At 38.5% G+C, this 14643-nt stretch overlaps 1 protein-coding gene across 1 annotated transcript in view; it reads left to right on the top strand.

Annotated features, from left to right (window-relative positions):
• Positions 1 to 420: 420 nt before the first annotated feature.
• LOC126375231 (eIF-2-alpha kinase GCN2) overlaps positions 421 to 14643 on the top strand; it is a 27136-nt gene continuing 12913 nt past the window's right edge. Inside the window, exons 1-15 of the mRNA XM_050022132.1 lie at positions 421 to 597; positions 1833 to 1999; positions 3009 to 3144; positions 3999 to 4115; positions 4671 to 4804; positions 6104 to 6246; positions 6862 to 7375; positions 8171 to 8293; positions 8780 to 8906; positions 9588 to 9710; positions 10911 to 11124; positions 11751 to 11919; positions 12673 to 12796; positions 13702 to 13954; positions 14344 to 14387. Of these exons, the coding sequence (XP_049878089.1) occupies positions 544 to 597; positions 1833 to 1999; positions 3009 to 3144; positions 3999 to 4115; positions 4671 to 4804; positions 6104 to 6246; positions 6862 to 7375; positions 8171 to 8293; positions 8780 to 8906; positions 9588 to 9710; positions 10911 to 11124; positions 11751 to 11919; positions 12673 to 12796; positions 13702 to 13954; positions 14344 to 14387 (2442 nt within the window). The 5' untranslated portion in view covers positions 421 to 543. The remainder of the gene's footprint in view (positions 598 to 1832; positions 2000 to 3008; positions 3145 to 3998; positions 4116 to 4670; positions 4805 to 6103; positions 6247 to 6861; positions 7376 to 8170; positions 8294 to 8779; positions 8907 to 9587; positions 9711 to 10910; positions 11125 to 11750; positions 11920 to 12672; positions 12797 to 13701; positions 13955 to 14343; positions 14388 to 14643) is intronic.

The following is a 14643-nucleotide window of genomic DNA, read 5'->3' as shown; positions in this document are numbered from 1 at the left end:
CCCCCATTATGTTTATTAGAATCATAAACTATACAAACATAATTAAAGAAATTAAAAATTAATAAATTGTTATTTTTATCTATCTTATTGCGGGTGAGTGCTCTTAGGAACCGCTTACTATTTGGGCACATTACCCTAATAAAATGTTAATCTAAGCAAAAGCAAAAGTATAATAAACGGCATTCAGCTTTCTTTAGGAGATATTTAAAAAAAATACAGAAATAACGACTGAATGAAAAGCAAAAATATTCAAATTAGTTTTTTTTTATATTTGCATATCATTTAATTTAAAAATATTTAAGAAAATTACCTTAAATACACCATTAAAACGAGTCAAGTCACAGATCGACTCATAGAAAAAACGTAGGAATCAGATAAGCACAGCATGAACATCACTACATTAAAAAAACAAATGTTTTGAATTGCGGTGGGTCGTACGTATCGTATTTTCTAAATGAATATTTGCCATAAAAGCAATTTTTAGGTATTTCTAATAATATTTCGATGTAATTCCAACGAAGCGAGGAGATTTGTGACGTCAAAATGGGCGACGAGACTCCAGAAGAACGCCAGAATAATGAATTAGCCGCTCTAGAGGTTAGTTACTTTTTACAGAACAAGTTTATATACGCAAATTCTAAAGTATTTTTTGTGGCAAAAACGTGGGTGTAATCATATTTTTCTATAAATCATAACTGTTTAAAATTATCAATGATAATCTTTGCCCTGTATTGGAATGGTATAAGCTGATGGAGAATTAACATAAAATTTTCATAATAAGAATGAATGGCAACTAATAAGCATATTAATATAACAAATTCATGTTATAATCTTATTGGTACCGTTAACCTATTTTAACTACTTATTAAAGCGATCCATTGATGGAATAAATTTCTATATTTAAAAAATAGCTTTTGGATGGTGTGATGAAGTTTCAGCTCAATATAATTATAAATTGTGGTTGTCTGTTTTGCTTTTGAGATTCCTGCACCGCCTTACCTAGGCCATACATGACATAATTCTGAAGTGGTGGTTAGGTTTGGTGTTCTCAGGTTGAAAATACAAAAAGAAAATCTTATTTGATTGAGGCGTAACACACAATCTTCTGCGTTATTATTATGAAAGTCAGTGTGGTTACTTATTAATTATTATTTACTGTTTTTATTATGTATATATATATTTATAGATTTTTTATTTTCTTTTTTTTGTGTCTTGTATGTACTCCAAGGTACTTTTTTCCTTTTTAAAAAAAAAATGTTATTGTTTCTGTTTTTATAATGAAGTGTGTTGTAGTGCTATTCATGTTCTGAAGCTCTTGAGTTGCTGATTGGGTATTAGATATTTTGTGTGTACTATTTGCTATTTATATAAGTAGGTATATATTAGTAGTTAAGTTATGTATATAGGTTAGATATATATATTTGTAAGTATGTTATACTATATTTATTTGCATGTATTTATTGGTAAGTTGTACTTATAGTTTGTACCTGCAATCTTTCAATTTTTTACATTTTTCCTCACCTTATGGTTGTCTGAAAGAAATCGCTTTAAGCGATAAGGCCACCATTTGCCATTTACTTAGTTAAGAGTCTTTTTGTAATTATTTCTTTTTATTTTGGTGCAATAAAGTGTATTTGTATTGTATTGGATTACGTTGATCATTTACGTTTCTTTTGATTTTTTGCCATTATAATTCTATGTGATGAACACTACATACTAACAAAGTAGAAGACCAATATTTAATAAAAATAAAAACGACGTTATATTCTTGTAAGTTTTTGTTCAATAAAGTAAGTGTATACCTATTTGATATAATTGAAGAACATTTTCAGGCTATATACGGTGATGCAGTTGTGGACACAAGAGAAGCGATGGCATGGAAGGTTTGGAGGCCATTAGACCTTCAGTTGACGTTGCATCCGCTTCACAACTCTGACGTACAGGGTGTTCATTGTTCAGTGACTCTCCAGTTTAAATGCCCTCCGAATTATCCTGATAAGTGAGATTTTATTTTAATAGTTTATTTTACATCGAAACAAAAATATAAAGATTTATTTTATATCAAAAAAGAACAACAAGTTGATTATGCCATGTGTCATGTCTCGTGTAATGTAAGTGAGTTGTTACATAATTTTAGAATTGAATATGTCCTATACTTAATAACAGGCAACCGCCTGGAAGAGATTGCTACTTAGCAACTTTAACTGTTTTAAGACAGTAGTTAAACAAAAACTTTACAAAAAAGGTTATTATAAAGTTAGTGATTATTTAGAAGATATGAATGCATGGGATTAACTGTCTGAGAAGTGATATTGGCCCCGATTCCTGCAGACACCGCCTAATTTTATTTTAGGTTATATCCGTCATTTTCGTATCCGTCGAAAAGGAAAGGGACGGATGATTCACAGCTCTTAATTTTAGGAAGAATGAGTAAATTAATGTGTCGGGTTATTGACTGGCGTAAAATTTTTAGACGGTTGGTTTAGATTTGTGCTTAAAATTGACGTGTGTTCCATAAATTTAATGCTTGTCGATTACCCGTCCCTTTCCTTTTCGGCGGATAAGAAAAGGACAGATATAACTTAAAATAAAATTAGATGGTATTTACAGGAATTAGCACCATTAGGCAGCTAAATTACTCGATTGTATACCAATATTTTATGTTTATTTTTTTTATTTTTAAAGAACGTCTAGGGCCCTGTGCCGAGGTTTTTCTTGCAGCTTCTTTTCCCCGGCTATACAGGTTGTGAGAAGCTGCAGTAGTTTTAGGCGGATGAGACGTTCGTTATGTAAAATTGACGATTCAAAGTGTAACTATGTTACCTATTGAATAAAGATATTTTTGAATTTTGAATTTGAATAATGCCGCTTGCTCTTTCTATTTCTCTTTTGTTTTGTAATTTGTATTTTCCTGTTTGTGTAATAAAGTATTTGTTATGTTATATTAAACATGGTTGCTTTGTCCTGTGTACAATGAATATTTAAATAAATAATAAATTATATTGCAGGCCACCTTCGATATCGATCCATAAGATGCACGGCCTATCAATCGAGAATGGTAGGAAGTTAATCAGTGAACTGGAGAATTTGGCTTCGGAGCTATGTGGTGAAGTCATGATCTTTCAACTGGCATCACATGCACAGGTAATATACCTCAATATCATTCTTATTCTGACCTGTATCATAGAATAAAGCATAATACTACGTATAGAATGGCAGCTCGGCGGCGCAGCGGTAAACGCGCTCGGTCTGCGATTGTTGAAGTTAAGCAACTTTCGCAAAGGCCGGTCATAGGATGGGTGACCCCAAAAAAAAAGTTTTCATCTCGAGCTCCTCCGTGCTTCGGAAGGCACGTTAAGCCGTTGGTCCCGGCTGCATTAGCAGTCGTTAATAACCATCAATCCGCACTGGGCCCGCGTGATGGTTTAAGGCCCGATCTCCCTATCCATCCATAGAGAAGGCCCGTGCCCCAGCAGTGGGGACGTTAATGGGCTGATGATGATGATGATAGAACGGCAACTCTCCGCTCCCCACCAGCGTCTGAGCTAGGTTTACTTCACCCCCCGTCGAACATATTTTAGACTTGAATCCTATGATGTCGTCACACACAGATGCGCGTGTACGATAATGTGTGTGTAAAGCGAGGTTGTTTGTATAAAGTTTTTTTTTTGTATGAAGTGTCCGGTGTGTGCGTCTATGGCCAAGAACCATAGACCTCGAATAACAAATAGACAATGAATCTCAGTAAAAAATTGTCTACGGCGCATCTTGTCACAAGCGACGGCGTGTAACGGGACTGTACAGCCGATATTGTACTTTATAGGAGTATAACATCTTAATTTGTGTATACATAATTATAATAATTTACAACAAGGTTCAAACGCTTTTAAAGAAAATCTCCTTAGCGAATGTGAGTGTTATTTGTGTTTAGGTTGTCAGTGCCAAGTGAAAATAAAAATATTTTTTTAAAACAACTGACTGAAACATTTTTTTTTCAGCAATTTCTGCACGACCACAACAAGCCGACGCTTTCGTTCTACGATGAAATGTTGAAGCAAAAGAATGAAATGGAAAAACTTAAACTTCATGACATGCAGGTTAAAGAAAATGAAGAGGTAAGCACTATAAATAGATAAAGTACATTTGTATTTGTGGATTCAAACTTTTAAATTTAATTTAAACCTAAAATTAAAGATATAAGTAAGAGATCTCTCTTAGTGATAAGTCTTCCTAGTGTACATGAGTAGAGTTGATTCATAAAAAGAAAAAAAATGTCTACTACTATTGAAGCTCAGGGTTTTCTATTTTATTGATTCCATAGACAACTGCGTTCACAAGTTCAGCTTTAGACGCATGGCTGAAATCTAAGCAAGCCTTACGAGGTTATAATAAAGATGAAATCCATACATACATACATAAACTCACGCCCGTAATCCCTAATGGGGTGAGCAGAGCCACAAGTAATCAAAGACAACTTGCAGCCACTGTTGATACGATGTCGTAAGCTGGAAATGATGAACCTTATGGTGATAAGAGATCAGCCTATCGCCCATAACATTAGTCCATCATGTTAGAGGACACAATCCCTCTGTCGGCTTTTACGACATGCCCGGGAAGACAAGATGAAATCCAGTTGCATAGTAATCATTTCTAATTTTTCCTCTTTCCAGCGTCAAAAAATAAAAGATGAGGTGCAAAAGAGACAAGAGATTCTACGATGTGCTGGACGGCAAAGGGTGCATAGATCAAGTATGAGCCAGGAGAACAGTAACGATGGACAAGGAGACGCACCGGAACTTGTTTTGTGAGTTAAGGAGTCTGCCCACTACACCGTATCATACCATGACTGTGCTATGAACGTATCAAGCACGGAAGGTAATACGATACGGCTTGCTTTGCCCACTGAAACGAGTCGACGGCGTTTAATGCCCGTATGATGCCGGTATGGTGTCCGTATGCAACCCGTATGTTGCCCACCCGTAATTTGTATGACTATTCATAGCCGTTTCATTATCGCATGTGTATCGGTAATGCCTGGACGTCTGGGAAGTGGTTTCAAGTTTTAAAATAATAAAATAGGTATGTCTATTAAAAGATTAACTGGCAACGTCACGTGCCATGCGCGGAGCGTATCGGCACCGGCAAAATATTCTCGCCGACAATAATCAACGCTCCGTGCATGGCACGCGACGGCACGAGTCGGTGACGGAACGGTCTAGTAGACATAGTATCATGCTTTTCTATACAAAGAATATTTTTTTGCCTGACACATTCCTATTACGGTCATGGTATGATACGGTGTAGTGGGCAGACTCCTTTATTGTTACTTTTTTTTATCATCATTGTAGCAGCGGTATCAGTACTGGTTGGAGGCCGAGGAAATGGATTGTGTACTGCAGAACGGAAGGCGATTGGGGCAACCACCGTTCTACACGCCCTATCTATGGAGTAATGAAAATGGAGGCGATTACTCCACCGACAAGAGCGCAGCTCTTAAATAAAGAGAGAGAATAATTTATTGTACACAGGATTTTTACTTCTGTATTTTTATAACACCACAATTTGTACGAACACATCACATTTGTATATCTATTTCTACATAATGACAACATAAGGAGAGACAAAAGGCACAACTTATTATTAACAGAAATTTCTTCCAGTAGGCCTGTGAGAGTGAAAGATTAACGAGGAGAGGGCAGACAGCGTGTACAAGCATACACAATAATACAAACATAATAATACACTAATCGCAACAATTAATATAATAGACTTACTTATATCTACAACTTATTATAAAATAATCAAACATATATACATACTGATATTAGGCAGCTAAATTACTTAATTGTATAATAATATTTTGTTATTTTTTTTAAAGAACGTCTAGGGCCCTGTGTCGAGGTTTTTCTTGCAGCTTCTTTTCCCCGGCTATACAGGTTATGAGAAGCTGCAGTAGTTTTAGGTGGATGAGACGTTCCTTGTGTAAAAATTGACGATTCGAATAGTATTGTTACCTACTGAATAAAGATATTTTTGAATTTGAATTTGAAAGCTTGTTTCCTCTTTATTTATAAGAAAACTTTACACTGATTTTTTATTCCAGTTACGCGGATGAAAGGTTATCGCCTGCAAAGAAGGTGGTACGAATACAATGTGAGGTGACTTGCACATGTAACTCTAAAGGGGCTCAGATCCTCAGGGTAACACAGAAGAACAACAAGAAAGTCTACATTGGAAATTGTTTGGGTAACACTCATACTTAATAGATCTTCCACCTTTCCCGGAAAAAATAAGCAAACGGTGAAAGTATATAAGTATTTGTCAGCAAAAGTTCAACTGAATTATTTGATAATCACCATTTGTTTATTTTTTTTTAAGGTGACTTGTATTTTGTAATTTATTTTGTAAGGCCATACTACTTTGTATGGTATAACAAGTTAACAGAGAATGTTACAACCATAACATCGTGCAAATCTGAATTCTGATTCAATATAGATAACGACTTCCGTGATTTCGAGGTTGAGCGTCGGGCTCATGATCTGGAGGTCCCGGGTTCGATTCCCGGTGAGGGACACGATCAACAAAAATATATTTGTGGGACTGTTCCCATTTTGGTTAGTATATTGCAGGGTGAAATCGCCGAAAGACCTGTTGATTCCGTGCTTCAGATGGCACGTTAAGCCTTTGGTCCCAGCTACTATACTTACTGTAGTAAGTAGGTATGTAGTCGTTACATGAGCCATGGCAGGGGACTGGCGGCCCGAATAACCTTGACACCAGAGTTAGTAATGGCGGTCATCGATCTTAAAACCCACAGAAACACGTAGTCTTCTAAAATATGAATGTAATGTTATTTTTCAGGGCATTCATCGAATGGCGCGACGACATACCTAGCGATAGACGACGAGTCAGGCGAGAGACTTATCGCCAAGAAATGGTCGCTATCCGCCGCGTCCGACTTCCAAACCAGAAATCGCCAAATAAACAATCTACACCAAGACTTCAAAGCCATGTGCAGACTAAAACACCCATCTCTTGTACCATACACATCGCTAGAAATGACCAAAGAACCAACAAAACGAACAGTGAAACAGTGCATTTATGTGTTCAGAGATTTCGTACTCGGATGTTCTTTAAAGTTCATTAAACATAAGATGTTAAAAACCAGTGACAGATACGAACTATTGAAGTTTTTAAGGCATATCAGTTTGGGAGTGTTCAGTGCATTGAAGGAGTTACATGAAGTGAGTGTCTTGCATAGGGATATTAGGAGTGAAAATGTATTTTTGGATGCTGAAGGTGGTGTTAAGTTGGTGGGAGCTGGACTTGATCTTATGTTGACGGAGATGTTTGAAGGAGAAAACTACTGTGACAGGTTCGTTACCACAAATTGATCATATTCTCGTACATAAGTCAATCGAATCCGTTTGTTTTATTAGACCAAATATACAAGTCATGAGAGGATAACTCGTCACAAAACGAAAACTAGAGATAATACCAGTTTTACAAATATACGCGTCATGAAAGAAGGCTTTTATTATGATTTTCAAGAATTATTATGACTTGTCTATTAGTTCTATTAAAACCCGCGGACTTCTTACGTGTGCGAACTATATTTTAAACTTATAAATCATCTTGCTTGACCACCCTTCTCATGACCACCCTTCTCATGACCACCCTTCTCATGACCACCCTTCTCATGACCACCCTTCTCATGACCACCCTTCTCATGACCACCCTTCTCATGACCACCCTTCTCATGACCACCCTTCTCATGACCACCCTTCTCATGACCACCCTTCTCATTACCAACCTTCTCATGACCAACCTTCTCACGACCACCCTTCTCATGACCACCCTTCTCATGACCACCCTTCTCATGACCACCCCTCTCATGACCACCCTTCTCACGACCACCCTTCTCACGACCACCCTTCTCATGACCACCCTTCTGTGACAGCCTTTGTCCATCGACCATCCTTGCATAGACGCAAGGCCGTATAAGGACGTAGAAGTCGAGCTTCCGACCCATTTTCACTTAAGACTCGCGTATTTCTAGATTAGCATTGTATAATTTATCCAGTCTTCTAGCCTATTCTTGGGTTGACAAGTTATGAAAGACATGTAAATAAATAAAGACCGTTACTCCTAGCTAAACTTGTATTTCTAGGCAGACGAAAGCGTCAGATATCTACGCCGCTGCACAGTTGTTGCTATCGATCGTCGCTCAAGAGGAGTCCATACATGAAGTTCCGCCTGACTTGCCGGGGTCTGCCAAGGATTTCTTTACCAGGTAAATTTTGTTAAAAAAATAAACAAGCTTTTAGAAATTAGAATTTATTTTGTTAGAAAGCTTGATAATAATTACTATTCGTAAATTACAAAGTGATTAATACTAACGTCGTTTCTACTAAAAATCTTTATTCATAATCGTTATTGTCCTTGTCTAGGAAAGACATAAATAAAAGACTTTATGACGGCAGTTTTGAGGTGTATTACTTTTTAGGCACAACTATTACAAAGAACGTGTTGAAAATGGAAGAGAGAGTGAATGATTGGAACGAATGTTACCATATACATATATAATTTTTCTTTTTTAAATAAGGAATGGTTTGGCTAGATAGTTGTTGCAAACTGTCCTTAATACTCATTCTAGGTAAAAAATGTCTCATTTGACTTCTGTCGTGTGGGTTGTGAGGTGGACTACCAACCTCATCAACCCTGGCATCAGTTGTATAAGTAACCTCTTGATAAACAACGAGTGTTTTACAATTTCCAGGTGTCTGACAGAGAATGAACACACGCAGTGGTCAGCAGAACAGTTGGTCAACCATGGCTTCCTGGTAGACGCTCCCGTCAAACAGCCTAATGGCAAAGAGAGAACCGACGATTTAAGCGGTTCTGAGGTAAATATACATACATACGTTAGATCACGCCTATTTCCCGTCGGGGTAGGCAGAGACCACAGAATTCTACTTGCTAGGATCCTGACACACCTCTAACGCTTCTTCGACTCTCATCAGTCTTCATGCATGCTTACTGATTTAGAGTACTCTGGCATTTCTTTAAAGAGCACCCCTTACTCAATTTACGTCACTACATTAAATAAACTAAAAATAAATAATTATAAACATGAGTTAAATTATAAACTTATATAGGCTTTGCCTCATGCGAAGAGCAAAAGAGTTAAAATAGTTAAAAAGAGCGAATTAACTAGACGCCTCGCGCTGATGACGCAATCATGTTCAATGTGTGTACGTGCGAACGTACAACGTGCGTGCAAGTGTACGTAATAACGTGCATGCAAGTGTACGTATTATGCATTAATCCCATGATGAGCTTATTACCCACACTTTACCGAGTTTTCTGTTATACCAACGTGGTATATGTTACCTGTTTCAGTTCAGTTGATTTGCATGAGTGTTTTTTTGCTATTGCTAAGTTATTAAAGCTACATTAAAACATTGTTTTAAGTTTAAGCGGTCATTATCATAATTAAAACACATAATAACGGGTTCTTACCGCGTTTAAAGTAGGGATACAATTAAAACAATATTGCATAACGAAATAATGGCTTATTGTTACAGGATGAGGATGCAGTTAAGAAAATGCAAATCCCCGTGCCAGGCACTCACGGCCATTCGAGATTAAATGCTGAGTTTGAAGTTCTCAAGTTTCTCGGTGAAGGTGCTTTTGGTAGTGTACTGAAGGTAAGCCGTGTCAGGGGCCTTTGGCGGCTTAATGGTAACATGGTTACCATGATTCATGAGCCATTGATACCACAACCCACACGATAGAATATCTTGTAATGAATACATCAGAACTGCTTTAGAACTGCACCTTTTTAAAAAAAAAAAACTCAACTGTAAGGCCGGGTTTCCACTGACGCGGAGATGTGCGGACTTGACCAATCACAGCGTTCGAGAGAGCGAAAAACTCCGCACATCATCTCCGCACAGTTCCGCGTCAATGGAAACGCAGCCTAACAATTTTTGCTTATCTGTAATTATAGCATTTTTTGACAGAATATTGTAATTGAGATGGTAACCCTAATCCCAACTTAGATTGTCACACTATTTACTTAACTTTTTACATTTGAAATGGTGTTCTTTCCAGACTACGTTCACATAAATAAATGTAGATAAATAAAGGTACATAATTACTCAAAAATATAATGTAATGGCAGAAACAATGTAAAAAAAAATTTGCTTGATATTTGGATCTTCACTTAATTTTGACCAGAATAATAATGGGTGGAAGATGTGTTGTGCCTGGGTGTAATAACATAACATAACATAAACAGCCTATATACGTCCCACTGCTGGGCACAGGCCTCCCCTCAATCAACCGGAGGGGGTATGGAGCATATTCCACCACGCTGCTCCAATAACAAGGGTCATAATTTATACTCAAAAACAAAGATAAAAGTTGCTTATGTCTGTTGTCTAGAGAGAATGTTGCTTATGTGTAACTGTTGTTAGGAGTGGAATTCTCTGCCGTCATCTGTATTTCCGAATGCATATAACCCGGGTGCTTTCAAGGCAGAGTGAACAAGCACCTTCTGGGCGAGCGAGCTCCATCTTAGGCCTCGTCAATGCTTTCGGGCAAGTCTGGAGCCCAGAGCAAACCCATCAAAAGCAATCCATGAAATTAGAATGTTAAATGCAGGAAAATCTCTAAAATTCAAAATATTTATTTCGGAAACTAGTCTATATTTTGTTAGTAACAAGAAGCTTAACCTAGTATTAGTAACAGATTCGAAACATGACAACATAAAAATAAGCTACATGAGGCCGGCCCGAATCACCGAAGCCGCGGGCAGCTATATAACTGCGGGCAAACCCACCCATCAAAAAAAAAAAGCGCCACCTGTATATATTTTTTGGGAACTCATTGAATGCATTTGTCAGGTGAAAAACAAACTCGACGGCGGTTTCTACGCGATAAAACGCGTCCAGCTCAACCCTGAAAACGTGATGTTGAACAAGAAGATTACTCGTGAAGTGAAGCTGCTGTCCAGACTGAACCATGAGAACGTGGTCCGGTATTACAACGCCTGGATTGAATCCACTACGGAGTGCAGCGACCGCGACGATTCCAATAGCGGAAGCGTACACATGCTCGGTAAGTCTTGATTGCACTGTCTTGATTGATATGGTATGGTAAGATATGGTAAATAAGATTTGGTATGGTAAGATATGGTAAATAAGATTTGGTATGTTAAGATATGGTATGGTAAGATATGACATGGTAGTAAGTAGTCGATACATGAGCCATGTCAGGGGCCTTTGGCGGCTCAATAGTAACCCTGACACTAGGGTTGATGAGGTTGGTATTCCGCCTGACAACCCACACGATAGAAGACTGTCTATGGTGGGGGACTTTTTGGCGGGAACGGAAACGGGACGGTTGCGTTCTTCATTGAATAATCTAAATAATTAATACGAAGTTAATGGTCTAAATAATTAATGGACTATCGAGCAGGTACTCTATGGTTTTGACGACCTGTAATTGATAATATACTTTAATGTAATTGAATTCCGTAATAATATTTAATATAAATTGAATTTAATTGAATTTTGTCTGTGACTTGTAATTATTATGACTATGACTAAATCGTCTGAAACAAACGTATGAAGCCTATGTTAATGATGAATATAGTATCTACGGGGTTGAACAGCTGGTTTTATACCATTTTTCTTCTGAATCCCACTCCAGTAGATAAGTAAAGACCTATATTTTTATTTCAGTCAAAACACCAGTACAGAAGAAACCTGGCAAGAGCTTGGAAGACATAGTAGCCAAGTTGGGGCAAGAGATCAAGGTAGAGTGGTCCATGTCGGAGGGACCTGTCCAGGTGAACATGTCTTCTGATAGCGAGGAGGACGACGATGATGACGAGCCGGGCCCTTGGTTCAGGTAGGGTTAGGCCATTGATACTTTGATAATATTATGAATGCCTCTGTGGTCCAGTGGTTGAGCAATCGGCTCACGATCCGAAGGTCCCGGGCTCGAATCCCGGTGGGGGCACAAAAATCACAAAGTGATCCCTAGTTTGGTTAAGACATTACAGGCTGATCACCTGATTGTCTAAAAAGTAAAAAGATCCGTGCTTCGGAAGGCACGTTAAGCCGTTGGTCCTGGTTATTACTTACTGATGTAAGTACATAGTCGTTATATGAGCCATGTCAGGGGCCTATGGTGGCTCAGTAATAACCCTGACACCAGGGTTGATGGGGTTGGTAATTCGCCTCACAATCCACACGGTAGAAGAAGATTACGAATGCGAAAGTAACTCTGTCTATCTGCTAGTCACGCTTTCAACCGATTTAGATGTGTTATAAGACTAGATGTTTTCCAGCTGAACGCATTTTATGTTTTTTCTTTACTTAATGCCGTCCAGCAGAGCATCCTTTCCTGAGCTATACAAAGTGTTAGTGACACCCTAACGAATAGTGAGGGGGATGATTCAGACCATGATTCTGAGTTGATATCAAGTGGAATTTCTTCTCGGAAAATGAATGAAATTTTTGGTGTTTTTCTAAATTCTTTTCAGTTCCATAATTTTGCGACGGAAAATTCCGCTTGATATCAACTCAGAATCATAGTCTGCATCAGCCATCAAAGTTTTCGTTACGATGTCACTAACACCCTGTACATTTCTATATCAAGGCCAGAAGACGATGATGAAAACAGCGACATCGCATTTGAAGAGGACGTCGACAACCAATCCCAGACGATATCTTCAGAGGACGCACCAGACTCGCCTCGCCCGCCATCAGAACGATTAAAACAGGTATGCGTCAATTTCAGCAGAATCCATACATTGCTTAACGGCCTCCGTGGTCCAGTCGTTGACCGTTAGGCTCACGATCCGGAGGTCCCGGGTTCGAATCCCGGTGGGGAAATATCACAAAAATTACTTTGTGATCCCTAGTTTGGTTAGGACATTACAGGCAGATCACCTGATTGTCCGACAGGAAGATGATCCGTGCTTCGGAAGGCACGTTAAGCCGTTGGTTCCGGTTACTACTTACTGATGTAAGTAAGTAATCGTTGCATGAGTCATGGCAGCGGCCTTTGGCGGCTCAATAGTAACCCTGACACCGGGATGACCAACCTCATCAACCCACACGATAGAAGAAGAGTAGAAGAGTAGAGATATGGGTGAAAGGGACAGAATAATAATACGACGACGTGTAGGCGCGCTACAGGACCTTAATAGCGCAATTGGGGCTCAACCGAAGTGGGGTATGAGGAGTGCGAGGTGCCTCTCGCAGTATGGACGCAGGTAGCGTCTCTGGTTGTCATGGTTACGCGCCCACATTGCCGAAAAATGCGTTTTGGAGGTATATAACCTAACCTATATTGGGCTGGGTTTCCTTCGTGGGTAGGAAGGTAAGACAGACAGTCGCTTCTGTAAAAACCGGGCCTTTCAAATCTTCAGGTTAGGTAAGTGGACTCCGCGAAAAAACGAGATAACGCTATGGAGATGATGATGAGAAGACTTAGGTACAACAGACAAGGTTTACGGGGTTGTCATCATAATTAAAACACATAATACCGGGTTGTTACCGCGTTATTATCAGGGATTTGAGACTTCCGATATTTCAACATTGGTGCAAGTGCCATGATCACGGTATGACTATGGGTCGTGCCGTCTTATGTCTTTTAATTATATGTTTTGAATCTCCTACGCAGGTCCTGTACATCCAAATGGAGTTTTGCGAGAAGCACACTCTAAGGCAGGCCATAGACAATGGTCTGTACCAAGAAAACTTCAGGGCTTGGAGGCTGTTTAGAGAGATCGTGGAAGGTTTAGCCCACGTCCACCAGAGAGGCATGATACATAGAGACCTGAAGCCAGTCAATATTTTCTTGGACTCCAATGACCATGTCAAGATAGGAGATTTTGGACTCGCCACTAAAGCTTTTACTGACATGCTTTTGGATGGTAAGTTAGAATAAAAAAAGGCAAATTATTGATAGTCACATAGTATCATAGATCTACGTAAGACAGATCCAGCCAGATCAGTCCCGCGCTATACTATAACCACCTTACAAATAAAAAATAAACCAGGGATGAACGTGGGTTTAATTCAAAAAAAATCAAATTTAAATAATAAGTATTTGACAGCCATGCAAAATTATTTTTTTTTTATTTAATTATTTACTTAAACACCTGTTGTTCATCCCTGGTTTAATTTTTTATTTGAGAGGTGGTAAGGGTTTGTCATAGTATCATTTTTGATAGTCGCTTGATTCGACTTTGATATCGATGTACTATTTATCATTAGTCGAATATCAATCAAGAACACACAAGTTCTTTTTTTTTTTTTTCAGAAAAAACAAAACAAGAGGATGTCGGTGGATCTTTGACTGGCCAGGTATTTTTTTATTTATTTGTATTTAACACAATTATTCATCAATAATTTAATATAACAAGCTGACGATTCTATCCCAATTATGCTAATCAGTACACGCTAAGTGGTCGGTAGTAAGTGCAAGTGCGGCACTGTTCCCCAAACAATGGAACATCTTAAATCGTGTCCTGCGTGCCCGAACACCTGCACGCAGGAGGATCTGATGAGCGCTGCAGATAGCGCCACACGTCATGCCAAGTTTTGGGCCGATACTAATTAG

This window comes from Pectinophora gossypiella, chromosome 18 (assembly GCF_024362695.1).
Source record: "Pectinophora gossypiella chromosome 18, ilPecGoss1.1, whole genome shotgun sequence".
NCBI classification, from domain to species: Eukaryota; Metazoa; Arthropoda; class Insecta; order Lepidoptera; family Gelechiidae; genus Pectinophora; species Pectinophora gossypiella.
This window is presented reverse-complemented; position numbering and strand designations above follow the sequence as displayed.